The sequence below is a fragment of the Mixophyes fleayi genome, chromosome 10, assembly GCF_038048845.1.
Source record: "Mixophyes fleayi isolate aMixFle1 chromosome 10, aMixFle1.hap1, whole genome shotgun sequence".
Classification (NCBI taxonomy): domain Eukaryota; kingdom Metazoa; phylum Chordata; class Amphibia; order Anura; family Limnodynastidae; genus Mixophyes; species Mixophyes fleayi.
Genome location: NC_134411.1, coordinates 89,440,517 through 89,456,249, shown reverse-complemented (window position 1 = coordinate 89,456,249; position 15,733 = coordinate 89,440,517). Strand labels below are relative to the sequence as shown.

At 44.4% G+C, this 15,733-nt stretch overlaps 1 protein-coding gene across 1 annotated transcript in view; it reads right to left on the bottom strand.

Annotated features, from left to right (window-relative positions):
- The window catches only part of NUP210L (nucleoporin 210 like), a 68,079-nt gene that overhangs the window by 39,712 nt on the left and 12,634 nt on the right, over positions 1-15,733 (bottom strand). The window contains exons 4-17 of the mRNA XM_075187452.1: positions 7,804-7,897; positions 7,360-7,510; positions 6,080-6,247; positions 5,865-5,893; positions 5,052-5,242; positions 4,475-4,543; positions 4,284-4,393; positions 3,822-3,959; positions 3,174-3,311; positions 1,633-1,788; positions 1,165-1,354; positions 607-787; positions 452-494; positions 57-278 (exon numbers count right to left, since the gene is read on the bottom strand). Coding sequence (XP_075043553.1) covers positions 57-278; positions 452-494; positions 607-787; positions 1,165-1,354; positions 1,633-1,788; positions 3,174-3,311; positions 3,822-3,959; positions 4,284-4,393; positions 4,475-4,543; positions 5,052-5,242; positions 5,865-5,893; positions 6,080-6,247; positions 7,360-7,510; positions 7,804-7,897 — 1,880 coding nt within the window. The remainder of the gene's footprint in view (positions 1-56; positions 279-451; positions 495-606; positions 788-1,164; positions 1,355-1,632; positions 1,789-3,173; positions 3,312-3,821; positions 3,960-4,283; positions 4,394-4,474; positions 4,544-5,051; positions 5,243-5,864; positions 5,894-6,079; positions 6,248-7,359; positions 7,511-7,803; positions 7,898-15,733) is intronic.

Here is a 15,733-nt window from a genome sequence, read left to right as displayed (position 1 = left end):
AGCACTGTCAATCATTATGTGTTTAGGAGGCTAATGATTCTCAGAGGTTTAATTACCTGCTCCCCCAGTTTGGTGCACTGGACCCAATAGGTATATAAATTCTGCTTTGTCTTAGAAGGTATTTGAACTCGATGAGCGTGGATGCTGTTCCAGTCCTGAGCTTTGAGCTCTATGAAGAAACGTGTTGGGTCAAGAAGCCAAGGTCTGGGGCCACCCTCAAACACCATCTCTTTGGTTGAATAGAGAGACAGTAGAGCCGTTTGCACAGGATCCACTGCCTAGGGAAACAGGTGACTTGTTGGTAAGTGGAGAGGCGACCAAAATAAATATGAGTGTAAAAGTTGGCAGTGGTGTGATTTAAAGGACTGTGAAATGTGAGGTTTAAGAAGATATCTGGAGATAAGTAAACTCTTAGGGGGAGATTCAATTGTCGGCGATGTGGTGCACGGACATTGTGCCGTTCACATTGTCGGCAATTACAGTTGAAATCTCTGCTAATTTTAGGGAAATTAGCAGAGAATTGTACTGTAATTGCCGGCGAAGTGTCTCGCGGACGTTCCTGAGACACTTCGCAGCTAGTTGTCTAATTGAATCTCCCCCTAAAACTCTTTTAGGGGAATGGACTGCGGTAAGAGAGGTACCTTTAGAGGACTATATGCAGAGAACATGCTCTCGTTGTAGTATTCCCCATCATCTGTTGTGACCCCGACTTTGAGTTTAACCTGTCCAGGATTTTGTGCGAGTAATTTCACACAGGAGCAGGAGGGAGGAGAAAATGTACATCTATCTAATGCCAGAGAATGGGAGAAAAACACATGAATGAAAGTATAACAAGAAAAGTGAGAGAGTCTCCGAGGTTGTCTTAGTTATATACTGGGAAATGCCATTAGGGTAAGTAACTCAATCATTGCCAAGAACAGGCAGAGAGATGTTAATACATTTATGGGACTGGACTACAGAAAAATAGGGTGGACCCATGGTTTATGGGATTACTAATAAAAAGGATGGTGGGAAGACTGAAGTGCTAATGCAACAAGGGAACGAGGTTCTGACATTACCTAACACAAGTGGTTAGTATGGCGATATGCCATGTGCTTAGAACTAGAGTACATATAATTGTCAACAATTATAAATATATATATAGTTATATATAGTATATCTCACCTTCTAGGACATTGAACACTCCCGCCCTGTCTGTGCTGATCTGCAGCGCCAATAGAGAACAGTTTATAAGAGGAACACTGGATCTCAGATAGTTACCATACACTACTACTGGAACATGTATCTCCTGCCCAACCTGTGTGTCTGCATTGGATAGGAGAAGCTCCAATGATATTACAGAGATCACCAAAACCTGTGTGATATGAAATGTACAATATTAAATTTCAACAAGTTCTAAAACTTCAGCTCAAAACAAAGTATACTGGAGTTCACTGATTACATTACATGAGTAAGTTAGTGACTAATAGGGATGCATAAAAAAAGTTATTTATTTAATAAACTAGTTACTTTACAAAAACTAATAATCCGGTTTAATTCATCACACTTTCACTCACTTAATAACCATCTGCAATCTACATACATTGATTATCTGTCACATCTACATCTAATCTCTTCCAGTTGCCCAATTACCTTGCTCTCTCCTTGGTGTAAAGGGTTCATGAGGTCGTTGGCCTGGATAAGACAATGTCCAGGTTGTCTTTCTGTTATCACAATGCCGCTTGCGGTAACGCTAGCGATGCTCTTATTTGTGGATAACCAGGAGAAGTTCCCACTACCTCCCTCCACCTGAGAGAAGAAACATTATCTATAACTAACAACCTTTTCAGCACTTCCAATTTATACAATACAACATTTTTTTCCTTTACAATCCACAGGAATGTAAAGTAACAAGCCGTGTCTGTACTTAAAGCCCAAACTACAGAAGTTCGGAATTAAGAATATAGTTAGAGTTATACAGGAGTTTAACAGGAAGTGAACATTTAACCTGGAAATACTGCTACAAGAGGACAAGATGCATCACTCTCCTGTAAGTTCCTGTTACCTTCCACCTAATGCACCTAAGTTGTGCAGTTCATGGATACTCCCTTATGAACCTTATTAATCTGCTTTTTGACAATGTTATGGCCTTTATTTTTTATGCTTTTGTGCCCTTGCTTTAAAACCATTATAACTCCGTATCCCACATCTGCTCACACTCTTTTAGATTAGCCTCTGACCTGCGCCACATATGGATCTCCCCTAGCGTGCCTGATCAGACTCCACCCTGCAATCCTTCAATTACTCCCTCACTATAACACATCCTACCTCCACCTGATACTATTCTATCCGGGTACTATCAGTCTTTTCAATCTCCACTTCCAGTCCTGCTAGGTCCTATGGTCTCAGTCTTCCCCTCTCCCTCTAGATTGTAAGCTCCCAGGAGCAGTGACATCTGTACCCAATGTGTCATGTCCACACCTTCGTCATTAGCCTTGTATATGCTTGTTCTGCTTTGATGTATGATCTGTTTTTATACACTTGATTTATGTATGCTTTATTATACCTACTTAGTGAGGCCTTACATGTAGGGAATGATGATGACGAAACATTTTCAGCCAAAACCTTTCAAAAGTCCTTCAAATTAAATGACTATTGTACTGGTCTATATCATTGCTTTACATTATACGTTCCATAACAAATGACCATGGTAAATATTTTTTCTCATTGAATAGAAAAAACCCAGAAATATTTATATGCAAGGTGCTTCAGTCACATGCTAGAGACGCCTTTGGAAACACAAGTAGTAAATGTTATTTTTAATCTCTAAAATTGCTGAGCAGTAATCACTATTCTTCTGTTAATTATAGTTACACTTACAATTGCATGGAAAGCTATTAGTATTGTCCATGTGCCAACATCTTATACAACAGCTTTACAGAGAACGTTTAATCATTCACATCAGCCCCTGTCCCAATGGAGCTTACAGAGTAAATTCCTTACCCACCCTACTTGTAGGCTAATTGATCTACCAGTACATTTTGGAGACTGTTGGAGGACTCCATAGCAATGAAAATCCATCCAACACAGGGAAAGCATACAAACCACATACAGCTTGTGCCCAGGTTGGAATCAAACACATGGCCCCAGCGCAAAGCAGCAAAATATTAAATGAATGTTGCCTCCAATCTAACCTGTACTGTGTATCTGTAGGATGCATCCTTTGGGTAGTTCGGGAATGCCAGAATTTGGGGAGACAAAGTAATAGGCAGGAATATCTTCACCTCTTGGTCCTGAGTAAGAGGATCTGAAAACATCCACAGTAAGGAAACCTGTGAAGAATCACGTAGTCTCAATATAATCAGCTTTAGGTAAACGGCAATGTATGAAGGGTAATTACTTTATCATGCAAATTCTCCATGATTTCTAGTATATACATAATCTAAATATAGATAGATTCATAAACTGGTGTCACTAGCTGCTCGCTGGAAAAGCTGTTGTGGTGACTGACAAGGTGAGAGTATTAGCTTACCTTGCCTAATGGGAGAAATGGCCTTGATTCCAGCCAGTGGCGGAACTACCATTGGTGCACCGGGGCCTATGAAGATAATGGGGCCCGCTGCATGACAGATGCAGAGAGGTAGGGTACCCTGGTTTCCGCCTCCCTGCACCGTGGCCCACAGCTTACTAGTTCCGCCTCTGGTTTCATAGACTTCTTTATACTCCACAGACAAAGCAATGAGCGGATATTACAGCCTGATTGATATTATAGGAATCCCTTGGTATGATACCATCAGTACTTCATGACCGCCTTGTGAACATTGTCATCTGCTTGTTCTTACCGTAAGGACACTAAGCAGTGTTGCGCGGATGGTGGTGGTTCCAATATGGTTCACATGTAGGATGTGGTATGACCCATTTTCAGAGGAAAACAAGAAACTAAAGAATTCAGATGGAAAGTGAACTTGAATCCGCAGGTTCTATTAACAGAAATAAAGGAACAATTGGAGGTGGATGGTGAGGATCATTTTTTATCACACAGCCATTGAGCCCAGAGGCTTCATCACAACACAAAACATGTGCTGCTTCCTGTACCTGTTGCCCACACGTGGTGGAGGCAGCCATTGTTGTGGGTTGAGAATGCATCTAACTAATTACCCTTATTTGGCTGCACAGTGATGTCACTGGTTGCTAGAGAACCTCATTCTCCAGTGTTGGTTCAGCCCACAATATGGCTGGCTACACTGTGTGTAGGCTTCACATCTGCAGTGTATTACATTGCCAGTTTCTATTAAGCTACATACATGTGAAGGATAGACCCGTTGGATGCTTGTCTTGTCATACACGTCAATGCTGACTTCATACATCCTTTCTACTTCAAGGACCCAGAGATCTCCGGGACGGATGGAAAACCCTGGAAGAATAAAAGAGTATTTACTTGTATCTCCACAATTGATTTACCTACAATGGTCTGTGGGTATCAATGTAAACATACGCAGATATCCCGGCTCCACCGCACACACTGTACTTTTAGGGAGTCTGGAACCCTCATGCATGTGAATATCTGAAGCAGAGTCAAGATATCAATAAGGTATCCCCTGATTCTCATACTCCTGACAAGTCATAGTATTGTTAACACAAGTTAACAGAAAACCAACAAGCAAGATTTTGTTTTTCGGTATACTTGCTAGTATCCTTTAAGCAGATCATGCTTCTTTGCAGGACAGTGCTAATGCAATGTATATAACTGGATCCTTGCATAATAAATGCCTTGTGATAATGATATATTTTGACTCTCAACTACAGAAAATTTTGATTATTATTTATGATTAATAATATTAAGAGAGAGAATTGCAGCTAGTATACCAACGTAGTATATATTTATGTGATACACTGGATCCAGGAGTCAGTTTTGGAATCCTAAGTAATTTTAGCAAGATTCTCAGCCATCCAAAGCCTTAGGATTTGACCAAATGTATCTTAATCCTGATATTATGTTTATAGATAGAGCTGAATGATGGGGTTTCAGATAAGCTCATTCAATTCTAATAAATACCATAAATAAAGGATACTCTTATGCACAAAGATGAGACTAGCACAACCCAGCTGCATTGCTGTCACTATAAGGGTCTTCTCATCCAAATCAGCCACAGGCATGCTAGGGTGTCCTCCTGGAGCTACCACCTGGTCCGCCAACTGCACTATGTAATTTGCCAGAGGTGGAACCATCTCTGTAGGCACAAAACAAAAATATACTAATGTTCTTCCAGGTTAGAGGCAACTGATACGGGAAGCTCACAGTTGTTGTTTTGACCACAGACCAGAGATGACTCAACAAAGTTAGACTTGGGGGAAAAAAGAACATGCAGGCCTCACATCACCACCCTGTGTTGTTGGCACTCAGAGGTCACCAGTCAAAGTCATTTCTGGCATAGAAAAGCTCTTCCCCTGATGCAGGGTTTCTCATACCACTAATATCCAGAAAGAGTATGGTGATGCCAAGGACAAGAACAGAAGCAGTGCAGCCTCTACACAGTGAGCCACAGACTCAGTAGCAATTTGCTGGAGCTTTGTTGACCATGTTATATTGGTGCAGGTGTGGATCAGTTACTGGCAATGACCTAATGCCCATTAACTCAACTTCAGGCATATATAAGTAGCTTTCAGCTTTCTAGAAGCATCTCACTGCCAGTTTATTGAATTTGTCTTTGTGCTACTCTTGTATTGTTTACCTGTGTATTGACCCATAACTTGTATGTGTACCCTTCAGGCTCTTAACCCTTTTGGCTGTAGATGATTATCTTGCTGGCTTTTAACCCCTGGCTATCCTCTGGACTCTTCTACAGACTAAGTTGCACTCTCCACTATGAAAAACACCCTTATACCTAAAGGTACTAAAGCTTTGTATATTCTCCTACAAATTCGAATTCACTGGTTAAAACTCTGTACCGTCACAAAACTATATCTGTCAAAAATTCACTTTGATACTACTACAAATGAAAGTCATTCTCGGTGTAAAGAACATATTTTGAACACATTGATCTGTGAAATGTGACCTTTAGCACCTTGAAGCCTAAGGCAGATGCCTTAGCTGCCTTACCCTTGAGCCAGCCCCTCTGACCAGCCCCTGGGCACCTGTATGTTTCCCCTTCACCATCCTCTTCACTTGGAACTGAACATATGCGTGAATAAGCAGAAGAACCTCACAGCATGGGCTCACGGATATCTTCTCCAGGACCAACAAGCTTTTGCTGGCAATAGGAATGTGCTGCAGGAAACAGGGAGAACTTAATGGCAAAACACTGCAAAGTATTACAAAATAGTAGGACGTTACTATGGGAAATGTATTTTTCCAATCATTGTAAGTTTTATGATGCAATCTGCTAATAGAAATGTGCTAATTGCCTTTGTCATGCATTGAAAAAAAAATCAGAAATGTCGGAAGAAAGTGAAAGTGTTTTACTGAAATGTAATTGATGGAGTGGGATAATTTCAATAGCAATGTACCTATATTATTAATTATCCTTTTGACAACATCACAAGTAACCAAGCTTTGAGCTAAAAGAAAAAAAAAATGACTGCTACATATGTTTGCTGTATCTTACATTTGCTATATTTATGTTTCTGTCTGCCCCCTACCACCTATACATAGAGAGTATAGCGATTAGTTATTATTCATGTGTAATAGATTGGACATTCCGTTAACTAGCAGAACTGGTTACCGTAAACCCAACTGGTGCAACCTTAGGCCATCCTAAACATACATGCAGCGTTTATATGAATCACTGTAGAAGGAATCTCCAGCACTGGGGGCACAGCAGCAGAGCACATACATTAAAGCCGCTGTGGTAGGTCATGTGGTGGACAGTAGTCCCTTGCAAGGACCTTGCTTAATGTAGCCACGGAAGGTGGCCCTATGTTGGCCAAGAGGCCGTTAAAGTATCTAGCTCTGCAGTGACATTAGACAATACTCAAGTATGGGAGGGGCTTCGGCAAAGTCAAGGAGGGTGAGAGTGAGGACTTGCTAGGAGCAGACAAAAGGGAGGGTGCACCCCCCCACACACACTTTGATGGTTATGATGGCAAGCACAGAGGGGTAGGGGGATTCCAATGAAAGTGGTGTAATCTGGTGTCCGCACTACTGTTGTCGCTCCCAATATTATTATTGAATATGTTTTTTATTCGTTTATTATTGGTTTTATCTGATGGGTTAATAGGCTGGGCTTTCTTGTGAAAAAATACCCTTTATGATTTTAATATGAAATATTTACACATTAATACAGGATTAATAAAGCATTTCTTCTTCCTGATTGCCTCCCACTGAGCACTAGCTTTGTAGACATGTACTGTATATGTGCATATAATACAACATGATTTTACCTTGTAAAATTCACTCTCTATCCGCATTTTTACAACACTGACACCTGTGCTGACCCCTGACACTAGAATAATATCTCCCTGTTTTCCAGCTTTTTCCATCAGTGCAATGTAATCAGGAATGTAATATTGGGTCTCGGTGTACTTCAGAATCCTAATGAGAGAAAGAATTATATTCACAGACAAGTCTTGGCGTACTGCATGGCATAACACTTACCTTGGGGTAAATCTATCAATCAGCGGTTATCTAAAACCACTGATTTTCTGTGTTTTGTCTGTATTATTTAAAACAGCCATTATATTAAAGTCAAATCCCGGTGGGTTTAGTCTTTAATATAATTGGCTTTTTAAATTCCAACGATAAATTGACGAAAATCAGTGATTTTAGTTAACTGCCGATTGATACATTTCCCCTTTTGAACATTGAAATATTTTAGCCTTTCCCACCTGATCCTTCTGGGTGGCTCTAGGATCCCTTCAGTTTCATCCATCATCACAGTCCATTGAAAGTTGATGCCGGCCAAGGTGCTAAAAGTGTTACCTGTCAATGAGAATGCAGAGTTGTGTAACATTTTCGTAACACTCCATTGGCCTTAGTGACACACTGTTCTTTTCACATTCACTTCTTGCTTGGGTTCTAATGAGGATCTGTTCTCAGCTATCCACTGTTCTCACTGTTCACCACTTCTCTTGGTGATCTAATGTGCTCATTCAGCTTCCAGTACCACCTCTACGCTGACAACACCCAAATCTACCTCTCCTCCACCCAACCTCTCCCCTTCTCTGCTATACTGTGTGACCAACTATCTCTGTTTTGTCAACACAGTTATCCCATTGCTCAACATGCCCAAAATAAAGCTCATATTCCTTCCTTCCATATTCACCACTTCTCCCAAATCTCTCTCACTGTCAACAACAACATAACTGCGTTGATGTCACACTTGACTTTGTCCTCTGCTTTACTTCTCCAGTGTAACAGATTCTGGATACTTCTACTACTAATCTTGATTAGCGCTGGCTTACCTGAGGTGCGGAGTCTAACGATCTCCCCGGTGTTCACCAAGAACTGCCGCAAGGCGGGGTGGGCTTCGCTGCCAGGAGTCGCAGGTCGCGGTCCTCAGGTTCGCCCCAAGATGTAGTACAACGGAGTGGAGCGGAGGTAGCGGAGTCAGACAAGCCGGTTCGGTACACAGGAATGGAGTCAGGCAGAATCAGGAGACAACTCGGAGTCAACAAGCCAGGTTCGGTACACGGGTCACAAGAACAGAAGAATGGTCAGCAAGCCGGGTCGGTACACAGGGATAGGAGAGCCAGGGTAGTCAAACAGGCAGAGATCAGCACACAGGAAGACACTGGACACTGGAAGACACAGCAATCCACGAAGTACAGGAGCCAGGAACAGGTAAGTGTTGCTCTGACACTCAGCGAGTGTCAGAGTGAGGTTTTTATGCTGACGGGGATTCAAAATCCCCGCCTCTGGGTTGCGGTCATGTGACCGCCGAACCCGGAAGTGCGGCATCCGGGCGGATCGGCGGGGATCAGGTAAGTCCGTTACAGTACCCCCTGCCATAAAGGTGGACTCCGAACACCTAATAGGGTTTTAAAGGAAATTTTTTATGGAAGGATTTAAGTAGACGGGGAGCATGCAGATCAATGGCTCTTACCCATGAGCGCTCCTCAGGGCCGTACCCCTTCCAATCCACCAAGAACTGTATAGCACCTTGAACTTTACGAGAATCTAGGATAGTTTTAATCTCGTATTCGACTTGATCCCGATCCACAACAGGAGGAGGAGTTCTGGATGAGGTGGAGAATCTGTTGGTTACCATCGGTTTTAAAAAGGAGACATGAAAGACATTGGGTATGCGTAAAGAGGGAGGCAGACTCAATCTAAAGGCTACGGGATTAATAATTTCAGAAATAGCGAATGGACCAATGAACTTGGGAGCAAATTTTTTACTGGGAACCTTTAAACGAATGTTCTGGGTGGATAGCCATACCCTGTCACCGACTTAAAAACTTGGGGTCATTCTCCTCCTTTTATCGTAGAATTTTTTGGAACGAGTGGTTGCTTTCTTTAAATTTATCTTGGTCTGTTCCCAAATAGCGGAGAAGTTACGAAACAGAGAGTCCACTGCCGTGCCATGGAGGCGAAATATTTCTTAAATAAAAATATTGGCTAAGGAGGAGGAAGAAGGAAGTCCTTAAAGAGCAATAAAGTGAGCTGTTTTAGAGAAGCGATCCATAACCACTAGCACCACAGTACAGGATTTGGAAGGAGGAAGGTCCGTGATAAAAATCCATTGAGATCTGTGACCACGGGTAATCAGGAATGGGTAATGGGAGCAACCATCCATACGGCTTCTTCCTAGAGGTCTTGTGTTGAGCACATTTGGAACAAGCAAAAACAAATCTCTTCACATTGTCCAGCAAAGAAGGCCACCAGTAACTTCGGGACAACAAGTCCCAGGTCTTGCGGATGCCGGCATGCCCAGAGAAGAGAGAGTAATGAGACCAGTTAAGGAGCCCAGTGCGTAGACGTGGCAAGATGAATGTTTTGCCCGGAGGACAACCCTTGTTCAGGTGTGTAGTTGCCAATACTTGACAGGGATCTACAATAAATTTATTGTCTTCCAAGGATTCCATGTCGGCTGGATCAAAAGAGCGAGATAAGGCGTCTGCCTTCGTATTCTTGGATCCAGAGTGAAAAGTGATGTTGAAATCAAAGCGTGAGAAGAATAAGGACCACCTTGCTTGCCGAGGGTTTAGACATCGGGCAGTGCGTAAGTAAAGCAAATTCTTGTGGTCGGTATATATGGTGATAGGAAATTGCGCCCCTTCTAGTAGATGTCTCCATTCGGAGAGAGCCAGCTTGATGGCCAGGAGCTTTTTGTCGCCAATCCCATAATTCCTCTCAGCAGGTAACAAGCGACGGGAAAATAATCCGCAGGGATGAAGTTTTCCAGAAGGGCTTCGCTGTGACAGTACGGCTCCAGTGCCAAAGAAAGAGGCATCTACTTCCAGGACAAATGGACGTGCACAATCCGGCTGTTGAAGAATGGGTGCAGATGAAAAGAGAGACTTTAATAATATAAAGGCTTGGATAGCCTCAGTGGACCAAATACTAGCATTAGCAGATTTACGGGTCAATGCCGTGATGGGAGCCCCGAGAGAAGAGTACCCTTTGATAAATTGACGATAATAGTTGGAGAATCCTAGGAAGCGTTGGGTGGCCTTAAGACCCGAAGGTTGGGGCCAGTCAAGTATGGCTTTCAATTTCGTGGGATCCATCTGTAGACCGGTGCCAGAAATAATATATCCCAGGAAGGGAATTTGTTTCTGCTCGAAGGTGCATTTTTCTAATTTGCAAAACAGATGATTTTCCCGGATAAGAGAGAGGACCTCCAGTACATGACTGCGATGAGATACTAGATCTTGAGAAAAGATGAGGATGTCGTCCAAGTAGATGACTACGGATTGATACAAGAGGTCTTGAAAATGCTCATTCATAAAGCCCTGAAAGATGGCCGGGGCATTGCATAACCCGAAGGGCATGACCAGGTATTCAAAGTGGCCATCTCGGGTGTTGAACGCCGTTTTCCATTCATCCCCCTCCTTAATGCGTATGAGGTTATAAGCTCCTCTGAGATCAAGTTTATAAAAGATGGTGGCACCCTTAATCCGGTCAAACAATTCGGAAATCAGTGGCAGAGGATACCGATTTTTAACGGTAATGGCATTCAGGCCTCTGTAATCAATGCAAGGGCGAAGGCTCCCATCTTTCTTTTTTACGAAGAAGAAGCCAGCCCCAGTTGGGGAGGCAGACTTGCGGATGAAGCCCCTCTTTAGATTTTCTTGGACGTACTCCTTCATAGCCTTAGACTCCGGAAGGGAAATGGGGTAAACACGGCCCCTGTGAATGGATTTACCAGGTATCAGATCAATGCTACAATCCCAGATTCTGTGAGGAGGAAGTCTAGTGGCCTCTTGTTGACAAAAAAACATCAGAAAAGGTTTGGTATGGTTCAGGCAAAAGAGTCACAGGAAATTCTTGGGAACGTCTGGGACTATTCGGAAGAACCACTTTCTGAAGGCAGTGAGAGAAGCAGGACTGTCCCCAGGACAATATGTGACCTGATTTCCAGTCTAAGGTGGGGGAGTGGAGACGAAGCCATGGAAGTCCTAGGATGACTGGGTTGGTAGATTTCTGAATTACTAGAAAATAAATCTTCTCCCGATGAAGCGCTCCTATCTGAAGCAGGAGGGGAATGGTGCGTACCAGAATGGACCCCTCAGGAATTCTTCCCCATCAATGGCCATCAGAGAGATGGGTTGTTCCAAAGCTTGTGTGGGAATAACGAATTGTTTAACTACTGCGGCAGAGATTAAATTTCCTGCGGCTCCGGAATCAAGAAGAGCCGACTGCGGGAAAGTCTTTTGTCCTAACTGAAGGGAAATGGGAATAGACAGGCAATCATTACTACTAGGAACTGACTGACACTGAGAGAAGAGGCCCAACGATACAGCTCCTGAACTCGTTAGGTCCTGTCGTTTAGAATAAGAACTCAGAAGATGGCCACTCTCCCCACAATATAAACACAACTTGTTCCGAAATCTCCTCTCCCTTTCTTCGGCTGACAGGCGGGTCCTCCCCAGTTGCATGGGCTCTTCTGGAGGAAGAACAGGGGTTTGGAAGTTGGGGGCCAAGCGAATCATACTACGCCGAGACTGTTCCTTCTCGGAATTACGTTCCTTGAAACGCAAATCAACCTTGACACAGAGAGAGATAATATCATCCAAAGACGTAGGGAGTTCCTGAGATACCAACTCGTCTTTGTTCCGGTCTGAAAGGCCCTGCCAGAACGTAGCTACTAGGGCCTCATCGTTCCAGCGAAGTTCAGAGGCCATAGTTCTGAAGTGGACCGCATACTGTCCCACAGACTGGTTTCCCTGGCGGAGACGTAATAAGCCGGAAGCGGCATTGGACACCCTTCCTGGCTCATCAAATATTTTCTTGAAAGTGGACAAAAAAGACGCTGAAGTTATGTAGAATGAGATCATCCCTCTCCCATAAGGGGGAAGCCCATGCTAAGGCTTGACCGGACAATAAAGAAATCACATAGGCCACTTTCGTTTTTTCGGAAAGGAAGTTCCCTGGTAATAGCTCAAATTGTATGGCGCATTGATTTAAAAATCCTCTGCAATACTCGGGGTCCCCATCGAACTTGGGTGGGTTAGGTATCCGTAACTGCGAGGAAGAAGCTGCTGCTACGGCCTGAGGTTCAGGGGCCCAGGTGGTCCACCAGCCACTAGGGTGTTCTGGACAACATCCAACCGAGTAGATAGATTATTGAGGAATTTTAAAAGTTGCTCTTGGTTGGCTTCTTGCTTATCCATCCTTCCCACTAAATGCTCCAACAGATCTTTAGCTGCGGCATCCATGGTCAGAGCAAACTGTAACAGATTCTGGATACTTCTACTACTAATCTTGATTAGCGCTGGCTTACCTGAGGTGCGGAGTCTAACGATCTCCCTGGTGTTCACCAAGAACCGCCGCAAGGTGGGGTGGGCTTCGCTGCCAGGATTCGCAGGTCGCGGTCCTCAGGTTCTCCCCAAGATGTAGTACAGCGGAGTGGAGCGGAGGTAGCGGAGTCAGACAAGCCGGTTCGGTACACAGGAATGGAGTCAGGCAGAATCAGGAGACAACTCTAGGTCAACAAGCCAGGTTCGGTACACGGGTCACAAAAACAGAAGAATGGTCATCAAGCCGGGTCGGTACACAGGGATAGGAGAGCCAGGGTAGTCAAACAGGCAGAGATCAGCACACAGGAAGACACTGGAGACTGGAAGACACAGCAATCCACGAAGTACAGGAGCCAGGAACAGGTAAGTGTTGCTCTGACACTCAGCGAGTGTCAGAGTGAGGTTTTTATGCTGACGGGGATTCAAAATCCCCGCCTCTGGGTTGCGGTCATGTGACCGCCGAACCCGGAAGTGCGGCATCCGGACGGAGTGGCGGGGATCAGGTAAGTCCATTACATCCAGTCAGTCTTTCTCGCAGTCTTTTCACCTGAAATATTGCTAGAAAATTCCTTTTTCTTAAGATGCAACCAAAACTAATCCATTCTCTTATCATCTCTTGCCTTGACTATTGCAACCTACTCCTATCTGGCATCACCCATCTATCCTTGCTTCAATCTACCTTTCTCAAGCACCCACTGTATCAATCTTCCAATCTCTATATTGCCTCCCCATATCCTCCAGAATCCAATTCAAATTACTCACACCCACCTACTAAATCTTCAACACCACCCTATCTTATACCTCATTTCCAAATACTCTCATGGATTTACCTCTGGCCTGCACATCGCATTGTCTCTGATTACTTACTCCCACCTATAAGATGTCTCACGTACTGTTACCCACTTATGAAATTCCCTAACACATTCAGATTCTCTACCAGCCTCTAAATCTTTAAACTCTCTCTAAAAACCCACCGATTTGTTAGGGTTAATCCTCACAACTGTTTCAATCTCCACTCTGGGCCACATTTTCCTTTCTTGTTTCAGCTGTGACCTTTTCCCACTAGACTGTAAACTGTCTCACAAGCAGGGCCTACCATTTGATTTCACATCTTCACTTATTTTGTCTACTTTAAATGTACCAGTTTTTTGTTTCCCTGTTTTCCCACTGCCCCATACTGTGAAGTATCAGATAGTAAGAATGTTCCCAGCAGCACAGAATATTTCAGGATATATAAAGGTGCTGATGTTGTGGGAGGCAGTGATCTATCCACTCATGTGATTATATTAGTGACAAACATGCAGTGAATTTTTGGGGAATTTTACAGTGAAACAGGCTGTTTTGAAGAGGTGCAAATAGAAGGTGATACAATATTCAATTTGCGCTTTTGCTTTGCGATTTCATGGAATAGCCATTTTGCACTATATTTGTATCTTTGCTTTTTCAGAATGTAGAATGTATAATGCTGGGACAAGAATGATCAATTAATTCTGCTCTGTGGTGTGGTGGGGACCAAAAATAATATGGGGAACACTTAAGGCCACAACCAATGTGCAATGAGATGAGGTGCTAGGCTGCTTTGTACTATCCTCCCCTCCCTTCCAAGCCCCTTCATATCATGCACAGCAGCAGTGGACAGAATCTCCCCTAACTTTCTCATCAATCAGACAAAGCTGTCTCGATCGGGATAGCGGGACAGAGCCCTCAAATTGGGATTCTCCTGCCTAAATCGGGACGTGTGGGAATTATGCATCACTCTGAAATGTGGGAGCAACTGTTACAGAGCCAGGCAAAGGAGTAGAGGGAGTTGACCGCATGGAAAAACTGTAGGAGTTGAGAAGGGCCAGAGGAAGTCTAGGGACAGTATGAATCCAAAGGGCCAGCCCAGAGGGACAGGGGGGTTCGGGTCCAGCCCAGAGGAACAGCAGGAATCCGGGTCAAGCCCAGAAGAACAGAAGGAGTCCGGGTCCAGCCCAGAAGAACAGAAGGAGTCTGGGTCCAGCCCAGAGGTACAGAGGGAGTCTGGGTCCAGCTAAGAGGGACAGTAGGAGTCCGGGTCCAGCCCAGATGGACAGAGAAAGTCCAGGTCCTGCCCAGAGGAACAGAGAGAGTTCAGGTCCAGCCCAGAGGAAGTCCGGGTCCAGCACAAAGAAACAAAGTCAGTCTGGGTCCAGCCCAGAAGAAAAGAAGGAGTCCAGGTCCAGCCCAGAGAGACAGAGGGAGTCTGGGACCAGCCCAGTGGAACAGAGAGAGTCTGGCTCCAGCCCAGAGGGATAGAGGAAGTCCAGGTTCAGCCCAGAGTGACGGAGGGAGTCCAGGTCCAATCCAGAGAAACAGAAGGAGTCTGAATCCAGCCCAGTGGAACAGAGAGAGTCTGGCTCCAGCCCAGAGGGACAGACGGAGTCCGGGGCCAGCCTAAAGGAACAGAAGGTGTCCAGGGCCAGCACAGAGGGAGTCCAAGTTCAACCCAGAGGGACAGATGGAGTCCAAGTTCAACCCAGAGGGACAGAGGGAGTTGGATCCAGCCCAGAAACACAGAGATAGACAAGATTAGCCCAGAGGAACAGTGACAGTTTGTTTCCAACCCAGAGGAACCGAGGGATTCTGGGGCCAGCCCAGAGAAACAGAAGGTGTTCGGGGCCAGCCCAGAGGGACAGAGGGAGTCCAGGTTCAATCCAGAGGGACAGACGGAGTCCAGGTTCAATCCAGAGGGACAGAGGGAGTCCAGGTCCAACCCAGAGGGACAGATGGAGTCCAGGTACAACCCAGAGGGACAGAGGGAGTGTATGTCCAGTCCAGAGAAATAGATGGAATCTAGGTCGAGTCCAGAAGAAGAGAGGGAGTCCGAGTTGAG